The sequence below is a fragment of the Gobio gobio genome (assembly GCF_949357685.1).
Source record: "Gobio gobio genome assembly, chromosome: 23".
NCBI classification, from domain to species: domain Eukaryota; kingdom Metazoa; phylum Chordata; class Actinopteri; order Cypriniformes; family Gobionidae; genus Gobio; species Gobio gobio.
In genome coordinates this window covers 3,216,233-3,235,915 of record NC_137119.1, presented here as the reverse complement: position 1 = coordinate 3,235,915, position 19,683 = coordinate 3,216,233, and the positions used below count along the sequence as shown (strand labels likewise).

The window sequence follows — 19,683 nt, the reverse complement described above, 5'->3', positions numbered from 1 at the left end:
ATAACGCTTCGAAGCTTCATGAGGCCTTGTTTTGAAATCGTCATCACTATACAAGTCATTATTTAGGGGATTTTTGCGCACAAAAACTATTCTCGCCGATTCATAAAGTTATTTTAGAACCACTGTAGTGAGATGGACTTTGTAACGACGTCTTTAGTGCCTTTTAGGGGTCTTGAGAGTGTAAAGTGCATTTAGCCAATGGAGGCCTTTCAGAGCATCAGCTTTACACTAAAATATCTTCATTTCTGTTCCGGAGGTCTGACGGCTGTCGAACGACATGAGGATAAGTAATTAATGACATAATTTTCATTTTTGGGTGAACTAAACCTTTAAAGATACGTCCAGAATGTGTAAGCGGTTCATGCGGCTCACCCGTATCCCGCCAGGAAGCCCAGGCTGGGAGGACTGACTTTATCACTGAAGACGTAAAGCTGCAGCCCAGCCTCGCTCTTCTTCTCCAGCTTGGCCTCGGATCTCATCTGGATCTTCCCGGCGGACGGCTGGTCCACGATCCACCACTCCTGGATCTGCTCGCTGCTGTTCTGAGACCTCTCCAGGTCCAGCAGGACGCTCTTATATCCGTCAGCTGAGGAGAGAAGGGCATGAGTACGGCTCGCAGATGATGCTCATGAGGAAAGCTCATCTGGACTCTACATCACCTGCATAAAGCTGAACGATCGGCTTGGCGTTTGAGTCGCTCGGGGCTCGGATGAAGCAGGGAAACACTTTCTCGATCACCCTGTAGAAGAGGAAATGTGCAGTGAATAATTAAACGGGTGGTTGCATGTGATTTCACTTTTTTAACTTTAGTTAGTGTGTAATGTTGCTCCTTGAGCATAAACTGTATCTGCAAAGTTACAGCGCTGAAAGTTCAATGCAAACGGAGATATTGTCTTTTAAAGTTATGGCAGTTTATTGCCTACAAAAATGGCTGGTTGGACTACAACAAGCTTCTTCCCGGGTTGGTGACATCATAAACACCTGCTATCAACATAAACACTGCCCCCGCGAACACGCAACAAATTATGTCAGTTTATTGCCTACAAAAATGGCCGGTTTGGACTACAACAAGCTTCTTCCCGGGTTGGTGACATCATAAACACCTGCTATCAACATAAACACTGCCCCAGCGAACACGCAACAAATTATGGCAGTTTATTGCCTACAAAAATGGCCGGTTTGGACTACAACAAGCTTCTTCCCGGGTTGGTGACATCATAAACACCTGCTATCAACATAAACACTGCCCCCGCGAACACGCAACAAATATGGCAGTTTATTGCCTACAAAAACGGCCGGTTTGGACTACAACAAGCGTCTTCCCGGGTTGGTGACATCATAAACACCTGCTATCAACATAAACACTGCCCCCGCGAACACGCAACAAAGTGTGTCAGTTTATTGCCTACAAAAATGGCCGGTTTGGACTACAACAAGCTTCTTCCCGGGTTGGTGACATCATAAACACCTGCTATCAACATAAACACTGCCCCAGCGAACACGCAACAAATTATGGCAGTTTATTGCCTACAAAAATGGCCGGTTTGGACTACAACAAGCTTCTTCCCGGGTTGGTGACATCATAAACACCTGCTATTAACATAAACACTGCCCCCGTGAACACGCAACAAATTATGTCAGTTTATTGCCTACAAAAATGGCCGGTTTGGACTACAACAAGCTTCTTCCCGGGTTGGTGACATCATAAACACCTGCTATCAACATAAACACTGCCCCCGCGAACACTCAACAAAGTGTGCGAGGCCACGTCAGTCATTACGAAAGAGTGAGAGCTGTTGCAGAACTACAAACTACATTTGGCCATCTAACCAATCTAAGACCATTGTGTTTTTCGGAGGGATGGGCTTCACAGAAGCAGGAAGCAAACGAGCCGTTCAAAGGACAGTGGAGACAGCGGAAAATATAAGAAAAATATGACGTTTTTAAAAAAAAGAAGTATTAAGACATGTTATACTGCGCCCCATAAACACAACCAAGCCTAGACAAAAACCACGGAACCACCCCTTTAAGCGAGTGTGACATTGATCATGTGTGAGTTTGTACTTACACCGCTTTATTTCTGGTTCCATTGAGTAAAGCGATCAGCTCTTGTCTGGTGGTCATGTCTAGATATGTGACGTGTTTGTCCACTGCAAATTCAACCTTCGCTCCCAGACTCAGATTCCTGCAGGAGAGAGGAGGATCATGGGATATATTCCGTCATTCATGCTGGGATGTGCCACAGTAGTGCACTAGCCAGAATTACCATGGACCTAGCATGGTGTAGAGTACACTACTCAGGGTTCCCACTCTTTTTCAGCAACCATTTTCCAGGACATTTTCAATTTTACTACAGCGGGAATAATAGACAAGGATCATGCCAAATATTGCTTTCTAAGTCTTTAAAAGCCGTACAGTTTATTGTCATTACTTAACAATCCAGCATTTTTGAATATGAGCTCTTAATCATACATTATGACTATGGAAGCTTGTTTACACCACAGAATAGATAATTGTGACTTTTTATCTCGCTATTCTGACTTTCTCGCAATTGCGAGTTTACATATTTGTGATATAAAAGTGAAAATTGTCGCAATTCTTTTTTCCTCAGAATTGGACTTTATAACTTGCAATTGCAGTTTAGATCGCACAATTCTGAGAAAAGAGGTCAGAATTGCAGATATAAACTCGCAACTGCGCAAAAAAGTCAATTGTGAAGAAAAGGTCAAAATTGCGAGTTTATATCACGCAATTCTGACTATATCTTGCAATTCTGACTTTATAACACACAAATGTGACTTTATATCAAAATGATGTGATTAGAAAGCAGCTTACGAGTTAACATTCACTGCATACATTTGAGCAGCTATAGCATTAGCTATTAAACATCATTATTCAAATAATACTCATACGCATCAAACTCAGCATTCCTGAACATGTGCTTTCTGCAACTAGCGCTAATTGTTTGGGCCAGCGATAAACTCTTTATACTCGGCTAAAGAAATAACTTTTTCCCAGACAACAACAAGATTTTCCAGGACATTTTATATTTTCTCTAATTTTCCAGGACTGGAAAATTTGTCATCAATTTTCCAGGTTTTCCAGGACGAGTGGGAACCCTGACTACTGTTCAAAAGTAATAAAATCATACTTTTATTCATCAAATAATCCTGAGAAATAAAATGTTTGCCAGTTTCCACAGAAATATGAACTGATTTTAACACTGATAATAATCATAAGTGTGTGTTGATATGAGAATGATTAGTGAAGGGTCATGTGACACTGAAGACTGGAGTAATGATGATGAAGATCACAGACTTTACTATATATTCACACAAAGAACAGCTGATCTACACTGGAGGAATATTACACTGATTACTGGAGTTATGATCAGATAAACGCAAATGTTGTTTCAAGAATATTACCCGTATTCAGTTGTCTAAAATAGAAAATTAAGAATTTCAAAAAATAATAACGAATCTTACAAGCAGAGTGAATTAATTGCATAAGCTTAGTGATTGTTGAACAATTTAATGACACAAACCGGTTTGTCTCTTTTGAACGTCACTAAACGAGTGTGATGATGGAGCAATCGATCATCCAATCAGATGAACTTCACTGTTTGATGATCAAACCACATGTGTCACCCTGGACCACAAAACCACATTTTCTGAATAAATACGCTTTCCAGTGATGTGTGGTTTATTATGATAGGACAATATTTGTAAATCTGGAATCTGAGGGTGCAAAAAAATCTGCTTTAAAGATGTCCAAATGAAGAACTTCGCAACGCATATTACTACTAATGATACATTTCCGGTTCATGTCACGGTTTTGGAGCCACGGTAACCCCAAAACTCATTAATAAAGAGAGGAGTAGACGTGAAATTTGGAATTACTTTGCTTATAAAACTGCTGAAAAACCTTGCCAAGCATCGCTCACTTGCCAGTCCTGTCTTGTATAAGACATTAAGAGATCGACAGGTGAGTTCATAATTCAAACCTTATATATAACCCTAAATAATTCAAATCTTATAAAGTTAGACATTATTTTCTTTTAACACTCATCAACGCACATAAGATCGTATTGATTAAATATCATGAAATCTCCAGTGTTCGTTTCAACCGTTTAGATTTCATAATATTTGCACACATACTATTGCACTATTTACATTCGCGAAAGACAAAACCAACTGTGTTTATGTGACGACTCACTAAAGATGGACATTTTTTACATCATTTTGTGTGTATTTGACTAAGGAAAAACAGCGTAATTTGCAATGCGCGAGCTCTTTAGGCTTGTGTGTGTGTGTGTGTGTGTGTGTTGTTGGTATGAGCACAAAGAAAACTCTCTCAAAGAGCTCCCATACCCTGTATTATGAAATTCTATAAAATCGCTTGCATGTTCAAATTGTCGAGGTTTAAAAAGACGTGGGAAGTGATTTCCGTCAGCGACAGTGAAAGTGTTGAATCTGAGCGCGCAGATTGCTTTAGTGTAGGTACTGTGGGATTACAAATTTATACATTGTTATATATAGGTTCTAATGTAGTAGAATATAACTGAAAACATTATCTATATTTGTGTTTTACATTTTGACGTAAACATGAGGAAATTCTAAGGAGATTACATCAGGCTGTGTAAGTGTTTGAGACATTAAGTCTTTTGTCTTTATGCACTTCCTGACTATTTACCTTGACAAGTTTAGAGCAATACTGCCTGAGTGATTGGATTATTATCTATGCATTTGAATGACAGTTATGCTGATTGAATTATGGCTGATGAGACAGGAATGTTTGGGGTGTGTCTCTATTTTCCTATGTCTCCTCTCCTGCTGTATAATCCCTCCCCTTGAAATGTATATAAAATACAAGGTTCAACTGGCTTTAGTCAGACTTGGAACCTCAGCGGAAAGACAGCACGTTTTCCTCAATAAAGAATCCTGCTGAAAAACCTATCCAAGTTCTCCTGGTCTCTACTTCAAGAAACAACAGAAGTTCACAACAGAACGATGTCTTTTAAAGCCAGAAGCAATTTGCTAATTTTGAGAGCTAGAGAAGGAGACGCGCAGTATTGCTGAAATTACTTCTTACAAAATAGTTAACAAATGCCTGATTTGATGTGATTAATCTTTGTTGATTAATTTAATAATAAACATATGCGGTAATTTCCCACTTCATAAAACCCCAAACTTGCCAAATTATGCGCAATACCCGCGCCAAAATTCAGACCCTGTATAGTATCGATTTAATATCGGTACTTCGGTATTAGATTGTGGTGCCGTACCGAAGACAAAATTGTGGTATCGAGCCATCCCTACCCCAGGGCAGAGGTGGAAAGTAACGAATTACATTTACTCGCGTTACTGTAATTGAGTAGTTTTTCTGCGTACTTCTACTTTTTTAAGTAGATTTAAAAATCTGTAATTTTACTTTTACTTAAGTTTGTTTTGTTTGAAGTTTTGTACTTCGCTACATTTTAAACCACATCCGTTACTGAGTAAAAATAAATAATACAAAGGGGGGGAAAACGCAATCCGGAAACGACTGCATTGAATTGAAGGCGGGAGAACGAACGCAAAAATCACAAAAAGATGGAGACGGACGGACAAGACAGACGTCAGCTGAAAGCGAAACGCCGTCGCGAACCCCTGGATAGGATGGAGAAACTTTGGATATAGACAAAACATAGCCGGGTGTTGTCCTGGAGGATATTAAATTAGCACAAAAAATGTTGATGTAAAGGAGGAAGCTGTACAATAAATCAAATCGCGACATGATGCTCGTGGTGTTTAACGTCTCAAAAAACATATATGGGCATGAACATACGGTATGAACATTTCCAGAGCTGATCTGAGACCCCCTAATGAACATGTTCATCATTTTATTTGATTAAAAACCTTTATCAAATACACTCTGAAACAGATCTTCCCTGAAATAGGTCCTCACTAAAACCCGTCAAAATAAACGGTTTAACTAGATGAAATTGTGACAGAAATATATTACTATTGTAGGCCTATAGAACACATGTCAAAATAATAATAATAATAACAACAATAATAATATTACATCATTTAAACATAATTTAAGAATATACTTTTAAATCCATGGTTTAATTTAGTAAAACAGCAGCGCTTTGCCCCAAAAAATGAAAGGATAAGTATTTGATTACCACCGTTTTGGTAATGTATTTGTATTAAATCATAAAAAGAAAAATATCTTAGGACTCTATTATTCTTAAAGTTGTTAATCTAATTCATAATAATTTATTTAGTTCATTAGACATGTTTTATTGAAATTTTTATTTTAAAAAAATGGTTTTAAGTTTGTTATAATAAAGCATTTGTTCAACCACCCCCCAAAAAATTAATTTTCATTCAATTAATGCCATTTTAACTGGTGATAATAATAACCATAATTTAATAAAACAGTTTATTTATTAAATAATTAATACCGTGATGCTGTGAAACTCATTCTCCCACAAGCCTACACAGTAACTCAGTAACTTTTACTCTGAGTACATTTTAAATGAACTACTTTTTACTTTTACTTGAGTACATTTTTAGACAAGTACTTTTACTTCTACTTAAGTAAAATTTCATTGAAGTAGTAGTACTTTTACTTGAGTAGAATATTTATAGTGTTATATTCTCATAGTGTAAACACGTTATCCCTTCATGAACACCAATGAGAACAGACTATAATACAGCGTTCATCTAAAATCTACAGGCATCTTTGGACATTTGCGTCTGTGTATTGATATTCAGATCTGAATCCTGTGGTCATGTGACTGTGTGTGTGTACCTCTGGATGCTCCAGGACATGGTGACAGGAAACTGGTCCTCTTTGCTCAGGACGTCCATTAGGTTCTTCCTGCTGGGAGGGCTGATGGTCCACAGGGAGTTCGAGCTTCCTTCCAGCTCGGCCACCGTCACATCCTCCGCTGTATACGCCTCCAGAAACTGCAGTGCACTCTGGGAAAGGGATTGCACTACACTTGAACACAGTTTGTTAATGAAGCGGCTCTGCACTGATGATCCTCCACACACTTACTGGGATGAACTTGTATGATGTCACGAACGTCTGGAAATCTGCGTCTGTGATTTCCTTCAGCTGGTTCTGCTGCGCACTCATAGTGAAGATGGGCTGGAACACACACACACACACACACACACATGTTGGGTTTTCATGTTTTATGGGGACTTTCCATAGGCACAATGGTTTTTATACCGTACATACCGTATATTCTATCCCCCTACACTGCCCCTAAACCTACCCATCACACACACACACACACACACACACACACACACACACACACACACACACACACACACACACACACACACACACACACACACACACACACACACTGCCCCTAAACCTACCCACACACACACACACACACACACACACACACACACACACACACACACACACACACACACACACACACACACACACACACACACACACACACACACACTGCCCCTAAACCTACCCATCACACACACACACACACACACACACACACACACACACTGCCCCTGCCCCTAAACCTACCCATCACACACACACACACACACACACACACACACTGCCCCTAAACCTACCCATCACACACACACACACACACACACACACACACACACACACACACACACACACACTGCCCCTAAACCTACCCATCACACACACACACACACACACACACACACACTGCCCCTGCCCCTAAACCTACCCATCACACACACACACACACACACACACACACACACACACACACACACACACACACACACACACTGCCCCTGCCCCTAAACCTACCCATCACACACACACACACACACACACACACACACACACACACACACTGCCCCTAAACCTACCCATCACAGGAGACATTCTGCATTTTTACATTTTCAAAAAACATCACTTAGTGTGATTTATAAGATGTTTTCCTCATGGGGACCAAAAAATGTCCCCACAAGGACGAGGATTTCGGATATTGCCCTCTTTGTGGGGACATTTTGTCCCCATAACGTAGGGATTACCAGTCCACCCACACACACACACACACACACACACACACACACACACACACACACACACACACACACACACACACACACACACACACACACACACACACACACACACACACACACACACACACACACACACACACACACACACACATTAGAGTTACATTACATAATTTTATCATCTACATGCATTGCTCAATTCTGAGATTGTGGGCTATTCGGCTCTTCATAAAATCTGTTTAAGATGAGTGGAAATAAACATCCCAAATACACTTTTAAGTGTTTGTTGTACTTCAACCTCAGATTTGAATCTCAATGCATCTCATTAGAGGCTGTGAGTCTGACATCTGCACTTCCGCAGCTCCACACAGAACAACATTACAGATTTATTCATATCTATATTTTTACTGAGGGGTTTGTTCATATAATAATAACCTGATTTATATAAAATTGTATTCCTACAAACATTGGACTGTTGACATTTAAAAAAAATATTTTTTTATTTTCCCGATCAGGCATCACATTATGAGCACCTTCCTAATATAGTGTTGGTCCCCCTGACCCATCGAGGCATGGACTCCACTAGACCCCTGAAGCTGTGCTGTGGTATCTGGCATACTAGCAGCAGATCCTTTAAGTCCTGTAAGTTGCGAGGTGGGGCCTCCATGGATCGGACTTGTTTGTTCTGCACATCCCACAGATGCTCTATTGGATTGAGATCTGGGGAATTTGGACTCAAACTCGTTGTTGTGCTGCTCAAACCATTCCTGAAGCATTTGTGCTTTGTGGTGGCCGGTTCTCCACTGGTCCTCCATGACCCTGTGGCCGGTTCTCCACTGGTCCTCCATGACCCTGTGGCCGGTTCTCCACTGGTCCTTCATGACCCTGTGGCCGGTTCTCCACTGGTCCTTCATGACCCTGTGGCCGGTTCTCCACTGGTCCTTCATGACCCTGTGGCCGGTTCTCCACTGGTCCTTCATGACCCTGTGGCCGGTTCTCCACTGGTCCTCCATGACCCTGTGGCCGGTTCTCCACTGGTCCTTCATGACCCTGTGGCCGGTTCTCCACTGGTCCTCCATGACCCTGTGGCCGGTTCTCCACTGGTCCTTCATGACCCAGTGGCTGGTTCTCCACTGGTCCTCCATGACCCTGTGGCCGGTTCTCCACTGGTCCTTCATGACCCAGTGGCTGGTTCTCCACTGGTCCTCCATGACCCTGTGGCCGGTTCTCCACTGGTCCTTCATGACCCAGTGGCTGGTTCTCCACTGGTCCTCCATGACCCTGTGGCCGGTTCTCCACTGGTCCTTCATGACCCTGTGGCCGGTTCTCCACTGGTCCTCCATGACCCTGTGGCCGGTTCTCCACTGGTCCTCCATGACCCTGTGGCCGGTTCTCCACTGGTCCTTCATGACCCAGTGGCTGGTTCTCCACTGGTCCTCCATGACCCTGTGGCCGGTTCTCCACTGGTCCTTCATGACCCAGTGGCTGGTTCTCCACTGGTCCTCCATGACCCTGTGGCCGGTTCTCCACTGGTCCTTCATGACCCTGTGGCCGGTTCTCCACTGGTCCTCCATGACCCTGTGGCCGGTTCTCCACTGGTCCTCCATGACCCAGTGGCTGGTTCTCCACTGGTCCTCCATGACCCTGTGGCCGGTTCTCCACTGGTCCTCCATGACCCTTTGGCCGGTTCTCCACTGGTCCTCCATGACCCTGTGGCCGGTTCTCCACTGGTCCTTCATGACCCTGTGGCCGGTTCTCCACTGGTCCTTCATGACCCTGTGGCCGGTTCTCCACTGGTCCTTCATGACCCTGTGGCCGGTTCTCCACTGGTCCTCCATGACCCTGTGGCCGGTTCTCCACTGGTCCTCCATGACCCTGTGGCCGGTTCTCCACTGGTCCTTCATGACCCTGTGGCCGGTTCTCCACTGGTTCTTCATGACCCTGTGGCCGGTTCTCCACTGGTCCTCCATGACCCTGTGGCCGGTTCTCCACTGGTCCTTCATGACCCTGTGGCCGGTTCTCCACTGGTTCTTCATGACCCTGTGGCCGGTTCTCCACTGGTTCTTCATGACCCTGTGGCCGGTTCTCCACTGGTCCTTCATGACCCTGTGGCCGGTTCTCCACTGGTCCTCCATGACCCTGTGGCCGGTTCTCCACTGGTCCTTCATGACCCTGTGGCCGGTTCTCCACTGGTTCTTCATGACCCTGTGGCCGGTTCTCCACTGGTTCTTCATGACCCTGTGGCCGGTTCTCCACTGGTTCTTCATGACCCTGTGGCCGGTTCTCCACTGGTCCTTCATGACCCTGTGGCCGGTTCTCCACTGGTTCTTCATGACCCTGTGGCCGGTTCTCCACTGGTCCTTCATGACCCTGTGGCCGGTTCTCCACTGGTGCTCCATGACCCTGTGGCCGGTTCTCCACTGGTCCTTCATGACCCTGTGGCCGGTTCTCCACTGGTCCTTCATGACCCTGTGGCCGGTTCTCCACTGGTGCTCCATGACCCTGTGGCCGGTTCTCCACTGGTCCTTCATGACCCTGTGGCCGGTTCTCCACTGGTTCTTCATGACCCTGTGGCCGGTTCTCCACTGGTCCTCCATGACCCTGTGGCCGGTTCTCCACTGGTCCTTCATGACCCTGTGGCCGGTTCTCCACTGGTCCTCCATGACCCTGTGGCCGGTTCTCCACTGGTCCTCCATGACCCTGTGGCCGGTTCTCCACTGGTCCTTCATGACCCTGTGGCCGGTTCTCCACTGGTCCTTCATGACCCTGTGGCCGGTTCTCCACTGGTGCTCCATGACCCTGTGGCCGGTTCTCCACTGGTCCTCCACTTTTGATAGAGACTGACCACTGCAGTTTTGGAGATGTTCTGACCCAGTCCTCTTGCCGTCACAATCTGGCCCTTGTCAAACTCGCTCTAATCCTTACGCTTGCCCATTTTTCCTGCTTCTAACACATCAACTCTGAGGACAAAGTGTTCACTTGCTGCCTAATATATCTCACCCACTAACAGATCATCAGTGTTATTCACTGGTCATAATGTTATGCCTGATCGGTGTATATAGTAAGTAATGCATTTTTTGTAACACTACTAAATATATGTATATTATGATGATGTATAGATTTGATATATAAAGGTTTAAAGCATATAAAACACAAATATTTTAATGAATCAATCATGTCTTATAATGCATTGTATATTCTTATGAATAATTGTAACCACCGTTATAATACATTATAATTAGGGCTGTCAAAAGATTAATCGCGATTAATCGCATCCAAAATAAAAGTTTGTGTTTACATAATATATGTGTGTGTACTCTGTTAATTATTATTTATATATAAATACACACACATTCATGTATATATTTAAGAAATATTTGCATGTATATACATTTATATAATCTATAATATATATAAATATAAATGTTTTATATATAAAAATTATATTTTTTTCTTAAATATATACATGAATGTGTGTGTATTTATATATAAATAATAATTAACAGAGTACACACACATATATTATGTAAACACAAACTTTTATTTTGAATGCGATTAATCGCGATTAATCTTTTGACAGCCCTAATTATAACACTTATCTATGAATTGAACTGCAAATATACTGCATTTTAAAAACTGGTTACAATCATTTATGAAAAGATATAATGCATTATAACGTATAAATATCTCTATAAGGCATAATACATAAAGGCTTTAAGTACAATGTGTCTGTATTTTTGGGGGGTTTGGGCTTCAGTTGAGGATAATAGCTGTGATTTGAGTACCTGAAAGCCGCCCAGTGTGATGGTGACCGACACATCCAGGGGTTTGTTGACCACTCCAGCCACAGATTTGACCAGAGACATGAAGAGCAGAGGAAACCAGACGATGCAGATGAGCAGCATCACGATCATCCCACCCATCCCGTACTTCACCACCTTCTTCTTCTTCTGTCCTCGCGGCTGAGGATACCTCTGAAAACACCAGCGGGAGACTTAGAGGTGCAGCGCATCCTCGGCCAGAAGCTGACCGGCTGACGGACACATCCCAGCATTCCCAGTTTGGAACGAAGCCTCACCTTTTCCGACTCTCTCCAGCACTTGAGCACAAAGATGTGAGCGTAGATGTCCTCCACACAGATCCAGCTGGACAGGCTGAGGGTGGTGTCGGTCCAGACCCAGTCCATCACCGCCCGAAGCTCCGTCAGGAAGGGCACCAGCCGGAAGCTGGACATTCATTCAGAGGGTTGGGGAAAGTTACTTTGAAAAGTAATGCATTACAATATTGCGTTACTCCTTTAAAAAGTAACTAATAGAGTTACTTTTTAAGAAAAGTAATGCGTTACGTTACTTTTGCGTTACTTTTTCTCACCTGGGCTGGGCTTGTTTATGTTTTTTTTTTTTATATAACAAAAAAGTTATATTTTTGTGCAACGGTAAAGACCTCTTTATACCAAAATGTAAATAATGCGCCCCAGGCTGAGGTAAAAATGCAGATTCCCGCATGAACACTAGAGGGCGCAGCTCTGGATAATGGAGAATAGGACGCAGGAGAAAAAAGTTTTCCCCATAAAAACAAAAAATCTAGTTATTTTCATCATCAAAGGTCAGCAGCAAGACTTTGGTAAATTAAATATAAAGGTAGATTATGCATAAAAATAATTATTTAATTATTGGAGGTTTGCATAGTATTCTGATTTTGCATTTGACTGATTTTATTCATTTTGAGGAGAACAGAATCTTTATTGTGCAAGTGAGATAAATAAATGCTCACATTTAGTCTAGAACTACAATAACCATCATGTTCACACACACACACACACACACACACACACACACGCCTCTACTCTTATTATTCTCAACATGAGCTGTCAATCAAATTAATGTGAAAAAGTAACTCAGATATTTTGTTGTAAATTTGAAAAGTAATGCGTTACTTTACTAGTTACTTGGAAAAAGTAATATTATTACGTAACTCAAGTTACTTGTAATGCGTTTCCCCAACACTGCTCATTCAGAGATGGCAAACTCAACATTATGTCTAGTATTGGGAACAAATGTGAATCATCTTTGGCATAAAGTAATAAGAGGATGTTATGATGATGCTGGTAGAGATGATATGAAGCCTAACTGTGTGTTCACACCGCCGGCGGCGAGAGCGGCGTGTCTTGGACGATTTGGGCGTCGAGGAGGACAACTTTATGATAATGAGCTATGACGTGGTTTGGCGGCAACCAATGGGAATGTAGAAGCCCTCTCCGCTTGAGAGGACTCCAGAGCAGAGTCCAGCACGGGTGAATATTGCTGAAACGGGTGAAAAACATCCTACTGTGTCGGATACGGGTGCGGGTCGGGTCGGACAAGGGAGAACACGGGTTTAAACACGGGTTTTAAACAGTCACGTGCAAACGAATATAGGCCTAAAAATATATGCATGTATATTGTAGATGTGTTCCTAAAAATATGCATATACAAAAATATGCCTTGCCTGTATTTCAAGTTGATAAAATAATTTAAAATCCATATCAGTTTATTTGTGGCCGTGCGGCGCGCGCCCTCCCAGGAGAATCACAACCGCGCGCGCTCTGCACTGCAGTCGTCAAGATGTGGAAGTTCATCGCTGAGGAAGCACGCAGCTAACTGTGGTAACCAAACCAAGCACACGCAGTTCAATCGAACAGTATTTTTGTTATGGTTCCTGAGTTTAGTCTCTTAATAACACTGTCTTAGTAGCCTACAGTAAGCCACGTTGAGCGTTTTTTTATAATGGTTTTCTATGGGAGGAAAACGCTTAACGTGTAATTTTTAAACATTTTGGGCTCATCTGATTTTTTGTACATAGTATACGTTATTAATATTATGTTTACTGAGTTTGGTCTCTTAATAACAGTGTCTTACCTACATTAAGCCACGTTAAGCGTTTTAGAATGTCCCGAAGTTGTCGTTAAGTTAATGGTCGTGTAATAACTTATGTATGCTGGCAATAAACATTTTTGTAAGTGTGTCTATAATGTAATATGCTAAACTGATTTTATTGCGGGTGCGGGTCGGGTGTCGGTTCTATTTTAAGCGGGTCGGGTGTGGATTTTATTTAGTGCTGTTGTCGGAAAACGGGTCGGATGCGGGTTTAAGCACTGCGGGTGCGGGTTTACAATCGGACCCGTGCAGGACTCTGCTCCAGAGAGCACAGTCCTGCACACTTTGGTTCCGATCACAGGGTTTTTCCTGGGTCAAAAATGGTCTTCGGTGGTGGTTCACACACACACACACACACACACACACACACACACACACACACACACACACACACACACACACACACACCTTACCCATGTGATCTGCGAGCGCAATACTGACAATAAATTAAAGAAATGCTAGTAATTTTGATCTCTCATATTATGTATGATCTCTTACATCGATGTTTCTTTTGTTCCTCATTTTTTACACTATTTACAGACATTTTTTTTGGTATATAATCATATCAATATTAAAAAGTAGCATTAAAAATTAACAAATAGCCTAATTTCCTGCCATATGCAATTTAATAAAGCTAATATATCCCCAGACAGGGGATTTTATCTTTATTTTTATTTCCTTTTAATTTCCTTTTAATTCCTATTATAACTATTATACTATGTATATTTTTATTTTATTCACTTATAACTATTTTAACTTCATTTCTGTGTAAAGCACTTTGAATTGCCACTGTGTATGAAATGTGCTATACAAATAAACTTACCTTGCCTTGCCTTGCCTAATAACAACTGGTTTCACCTCACGCCAGTCTAAAGGATTTTAGGCAATTTATTTTACTACAGATTGTCAACAGAAATAAACTGAAATACTGTGGATAATTAAAACTAATTCTTACTATCCACTCTTGCTAAATGGGGTGAGCTCACTTGTGTTCTGAGTAAATGATTAAACTGATTTGTGAGTTCAGTGTTGAGCAGATCAGATGTTTTAACCAGTCGTTAAAATGATTCGGTTCAAAGGAGTCATTAGGTCGTGAATCGGACACTAGCAGACGCGTTGTGTGTGTAATTAAAGTTAAAGTACGTTTTTTATGTTTTTAAAAGTCTCTTCTGCTCATTAAGGCTGCGTTTATTTGGTCAAAATACAGAAAAAATTATGAAATATTATTATAAGGTAAATCAGCTGTTCTCTATGTGAATATATAGTAAAGTGTGATTTAATCCTGTGATCAAATCATCATTACTCCAGTCTTCAGTGTCACATGACCCTTCACTAATCATTCTCATATCAACACACACTTATGATTATTATCAGTGTTGAAAACAGATCATATTTTGCTGGAAACTGATACATTTTATTTCTCAGGATTCTTTGATGAATATAAAGTTCAGAAGAGCAGCGTTTATCTGAAATATAATCTTTTATCACATTATAAATGTCTTGACTGTCACTTTTTTCAGTGTTTGGTGAATAAAAGTATGAATTTCTTACAGAAAAATACACAAACTTTTAAATGATAGTGAATATATAATAACATATTTTAGACACATTATTGACATCTATGAAAGCGTGTTTCCGCCATGGAATAAAAAATAAAGGTAATTGATCTTTTTATCTCACAATTGTGTTCATATTTCACTGAGATACTCGATAACTTTTTCTTGCAATTGCAGGTTTGTATAAAAAAATATTGCAACTTTTTAATCCCACAATTCTTAGTTTTTCCTGAGTTTAGATATAAACAGATGGATTTATGTTTTTATGCTGTGGCAGAATCAAGCTTCCATAGACGCCCCGTGAGTGGAGTGTGGCGGTTTCTCACCCCTGGAAGAGGAAGAGATTGACGTAGTTATAGCTCTTGGTCAGGAAGTTGCCCAGCACACGGGTCGGGTAACCGCAGCGGATCTGATATGCCGACAGACCGAAGTAGATGCACTTCACAAAGTACCAGAGCTGGGCGACTGTGTTCTGACTGAAACGCCTAGGAGATTAAAGCATCCAATCATATGTCAGATCAGAGCGTCTTAAAGGGTTAGTTCACCCAAAAATGAAAATTCTGTCATTAATGACTGACCCTCATGTCGTTGGACACCCGTCAGACCTCCGTTCATCTTCAGACACAAATGAAGATATTTTAGTGTAAAGCTGATGCTCTGAAAGGCTTCAGATAGGCCTCCATTGGTATTCAGTACATTTACACTCTCAAGACCCATAAAAGGCACTTAAAACGTCGTTACAAAGTCCATCTCACCACAGTGACTCTACAATAATTTTACGAAGCGACGACAATAGTTTTTGTGCGAAAAAAAAATCAAAATAACACCTTTATCCAGCTTGTTCTTGTCTTCCGTGTGTCTCCACGACGCATGCGCGAGAATATGAGCAGATCCGGCGTTCGGGAATCCATGAAATGCTCACTGTAGCCCCATTTTGAGAACTACACCGAGACCTAAAGCACGATCAATGTAGAATTCAACAGCTGAGATACGCGCGTCTTCCTCTGCTCGTAAACAAATCTCTTCTGGGTCATGTGTCCGAACGCCGGATCTGCTCATATTCTCGCGCGTGCGTCGTGGAGACACACACGGAAGACAAGAACAAGCTGGATAAAGGCGTTATTTAGATTTTTTTTTGCGCATAAAAACTATTGTCGTCGCTTCGTAAAATTATTGTTGAGCCACTGTGGTGAGATGGACTTTGTAACGACGTTTTTAGTGCCTTTTATGGGTCTTGTGAGTGTAAATGTACTGAATACCAATGGAGGCCTATCTGAAGCCTTTCTCAGCATCAGCTTTACACTAAAATATCTTCATTTGTGTCTGAAGATGAACGGAGGTCTGACGGGTGTCCAACCACATGAGGGTGAGGAATTAATCACAGAATTTTCATTTTTGGGTGAACTAACCCTTTAAACACCATCAATATTGAATTGCTGTGATTGGTCGTATAGCGATAGAGACCTATCAGTGACGCCCGGGAGAATGAAGAACATCCAGAAGTGAATGCCGAAGACCAGGATGACCTGAAAGATGACCTTTCCCATCACGGTCTTCCTCAGATACAGCGCACGATCCACCACCATGGTGCCGAACTGGATCAGCACCATCACCAGGAACGCCTCGGGAACCTGGTCTTCTGACAGGGAGGAAGTGATGTCAGCAGCCGCAGAGTATTTCTGTGGAGAAAGAGATTTCATTTCAGTTATGGAGTTTAAAGGGATAGTTCACCCAAAAAATGAAAATTAGCCAATGATTTCCTCACCCTCAAGTCATCCGAGGTGTGTATGAGATTCTTCTTTCAGACAAATAAAATCTGAGATATATTACACAAGTCCAGGCATAGTTGCTCTGTTTTTGAAGTCCATAAAAAGTGCATCTGTCCATCATATAACTGCTCCACGCGGCTCTGGGGTGTTAATAAAGGCCTTCTGAAGCGAATCGATGCGTTTGTGTAAGAAAAATATTCATATATTTAAAACTTTATCAAGTAAACTTTCGACAGACCGCCTTCCGTGGAAAAGTGTTGAATGTTGAAAGTGAAACTCAAGATGTGTTCGTGACGTCATGACCTGTTGGCGTTAGTCTTTCGATTGACAGGGGAACTTTCAACAATTTTTCCATAAATTGAACAGGGAAGGCGGTCGGCTGAAAGTTTACTTTATAAAGTTTTAAATATGGATATTTTTCTTACACAAACGCATCGATTCGCTTCAGAAGGCCTTTATTAACACCCCAGAGCCGCGTGGAGCAGTTATATGATGGGCAGATGCACTTTTTATGGACTTCAAAAACAGAGCAACTATGAATCCAATTCTAATGCTTGGATTAGCCTGGACTTGTGTAATATAACTCAGATTATATTCGTCTGAAAGAAGAATCTCATACACACCTAGGATGACTTGAGGGTGAGTAAATTATGGGCTAATTTTCATTTTTGGGTGAACTATCCCTTTAAAGGAATAGTTCACCCCAAAATGAAAACTACAAATCAGCTAATGTGCAGAAAATGAAGGGGTTACACTCTAAAACATACACAAAACACACAACATCGCAACTTTAAGTAAGGATTTCGTATATGAATCTGCCGTATGAAGCTCTACAAACCCCGAAGGCCCAAAATCCGAACACGATGATGATGAAGTCGACCGTGTCGGCCAGAAACATGAGCACATAAACGTCTGTGACCGCGCTGTACTCCGGGTGGATCAGGTTATAGAAGAACTGCCTGATGGGAATGTAGATATCCAGAACCCTGAAACAACAGAAGACTGAAGAGTTAAAGGGACAGTTCACCCAAAAATGAAAATTCTGTCATCATTTACTAATCCTCAAGTTGTTTCAAACCTGTGTGAGTTTCTTTGTTCTGCTGAACACAAAAGAAGATATTTTGAAGAATGTTTGTTACCAAGCAGAGAGAGCAACCATTGACGTGTGGTATTACAAATTTAAAGGGTTAGTTCCCCCAAAAATGTAAATTCTGTCATTAATTACTGACCCTCATGTGGTTGGACACCCGTCAGACCTCCGTTCATCTTCAGACACAAATGAAGATATTTTAGTGTAAATCTGATGCTCTGAAAGGCCTCCATTGGCTCAACTTTACACTCTCAAGACCCTTAAAAGGCACTAAAGACGTCGTTACAAAGTCCATCTCACTACAGTGGCTCTACAATAACTTTATGAATCAGCGACAATAGTTTTTGTGCGCAAAAAACCCCCTAAATAACGACTTATATAGTGATGACAATTTCAAAACACGGCCTCATGAAGCTTCGAAGCATTATGAATCAGTGAGTCGAATCATGATTCGGATCGCGTGTCAAACCGCCAAACTGCTGACTTGACTCACTGATTCATAACGCTCTGAACCGCTGAATCGACTCACTGATTCATAACGCTCTGAACCGCTGAATCGACTCACTGATTCATAACGCTCTGAACAGCTGAATCGACTCACTGATTCATAACGCTCTGAACCGCTGAATCGACTCACTGATGCATAACGCTTCAAACCGCTGAATCGACTCACTGATTCATAACGCTTCAAACCGCTGAATCGACTCACTGATTCATAACGTTCCAAACCGCTGAATCGACTCACTGATTCATAACGCTTCAAACCGCTGAATCGACTCACTGATGCATAACGCTTCAAACCGCTGAATCGACTCACTGATTCATAACGCTTCAAACCGCTGAATCGACTCACTGATTCATAACGTTCCAAACCGCTGAATCGACTCACTGATTCATAATGCTGGAACCGCTGATTCGACTCACTGATTCATAACGCTTCAAACCGCTGAATCGACTCACTGATTCATAACGCTCCAAACCGCTGAATCGACTCACTGATTCATAACGCTCGAACCGCTGATTCGACTCACTGATTCATAACGCTTCGAAGCTTCATGAGGCCGTGTTTTGAAATCGTCATCACTATATAAGTCGTTATTTAGGGTTTTTTTGTGCACAAAAACTATTCTTGCCGGTTCATAAAGTTATTGTAGAGCCGCTGTAGTGAGATGGACTTTGTAACGATGTCTTTAGTGTCTTTTAAGGGTCTTGAGAGTGTAAAGTGCATTGAGCCAATGGAGGCCTTTCAGAGCATCAGATTTACACTAAAATATCTTCATTTGTGTCTGAAGATGAACGGAGGTCTGACGG

General features: G+C 41.8%; 1 protein-coding gene across 1 annotated transcript in view; it reads right to left on the bottom strand.

The window, feature by feature from the left end:
- Positions 1–19,683, bottom strand: part of LOC307119565 (piezo-type mechanosensitive ion channel component 2-like) — a gene marked incomplete at its 5' end in the record, with an annotated part of 129,959 nt that overhangs the window by 6,460 nt on the left and 103,816 nt on the right. Inside the window, 10 exons of the mRNA XM_079805907.1 lie at positions 373–586; positions 660–739; positions 2,069–2,185; positions 6,802–6,971; positions 7,051–7,143; positions 11,828–12,016; positions 12,121–12,268; positions 15,840–15,998; positions 16,978–17,192; positions 18,121–18,268. Coding sequence (XP_079662033.1) covers positions 373–586; positions 660–739; positions 2,069–2,185; positions 6,802–6,971; positions 7,051–7,143; positions 11,828–12,016; positions 12,121–12,268; positions 15,840–15,998; positions 16,978–17,192; positions 18,121–18,268 — 1,533 coding nt within the window. The remainder of the gene's footprint in view (positions 1–372; positions 587–659; positions 740–2,068; positions 2,186–6,801; positions 6,972–7,050; positions 7,144–11,827; positions 12,017–12,120; positions 12,269–15,839; positions 15,999–16,977; positions 17,193–18,120; positions 18,269–19,683) is intronic.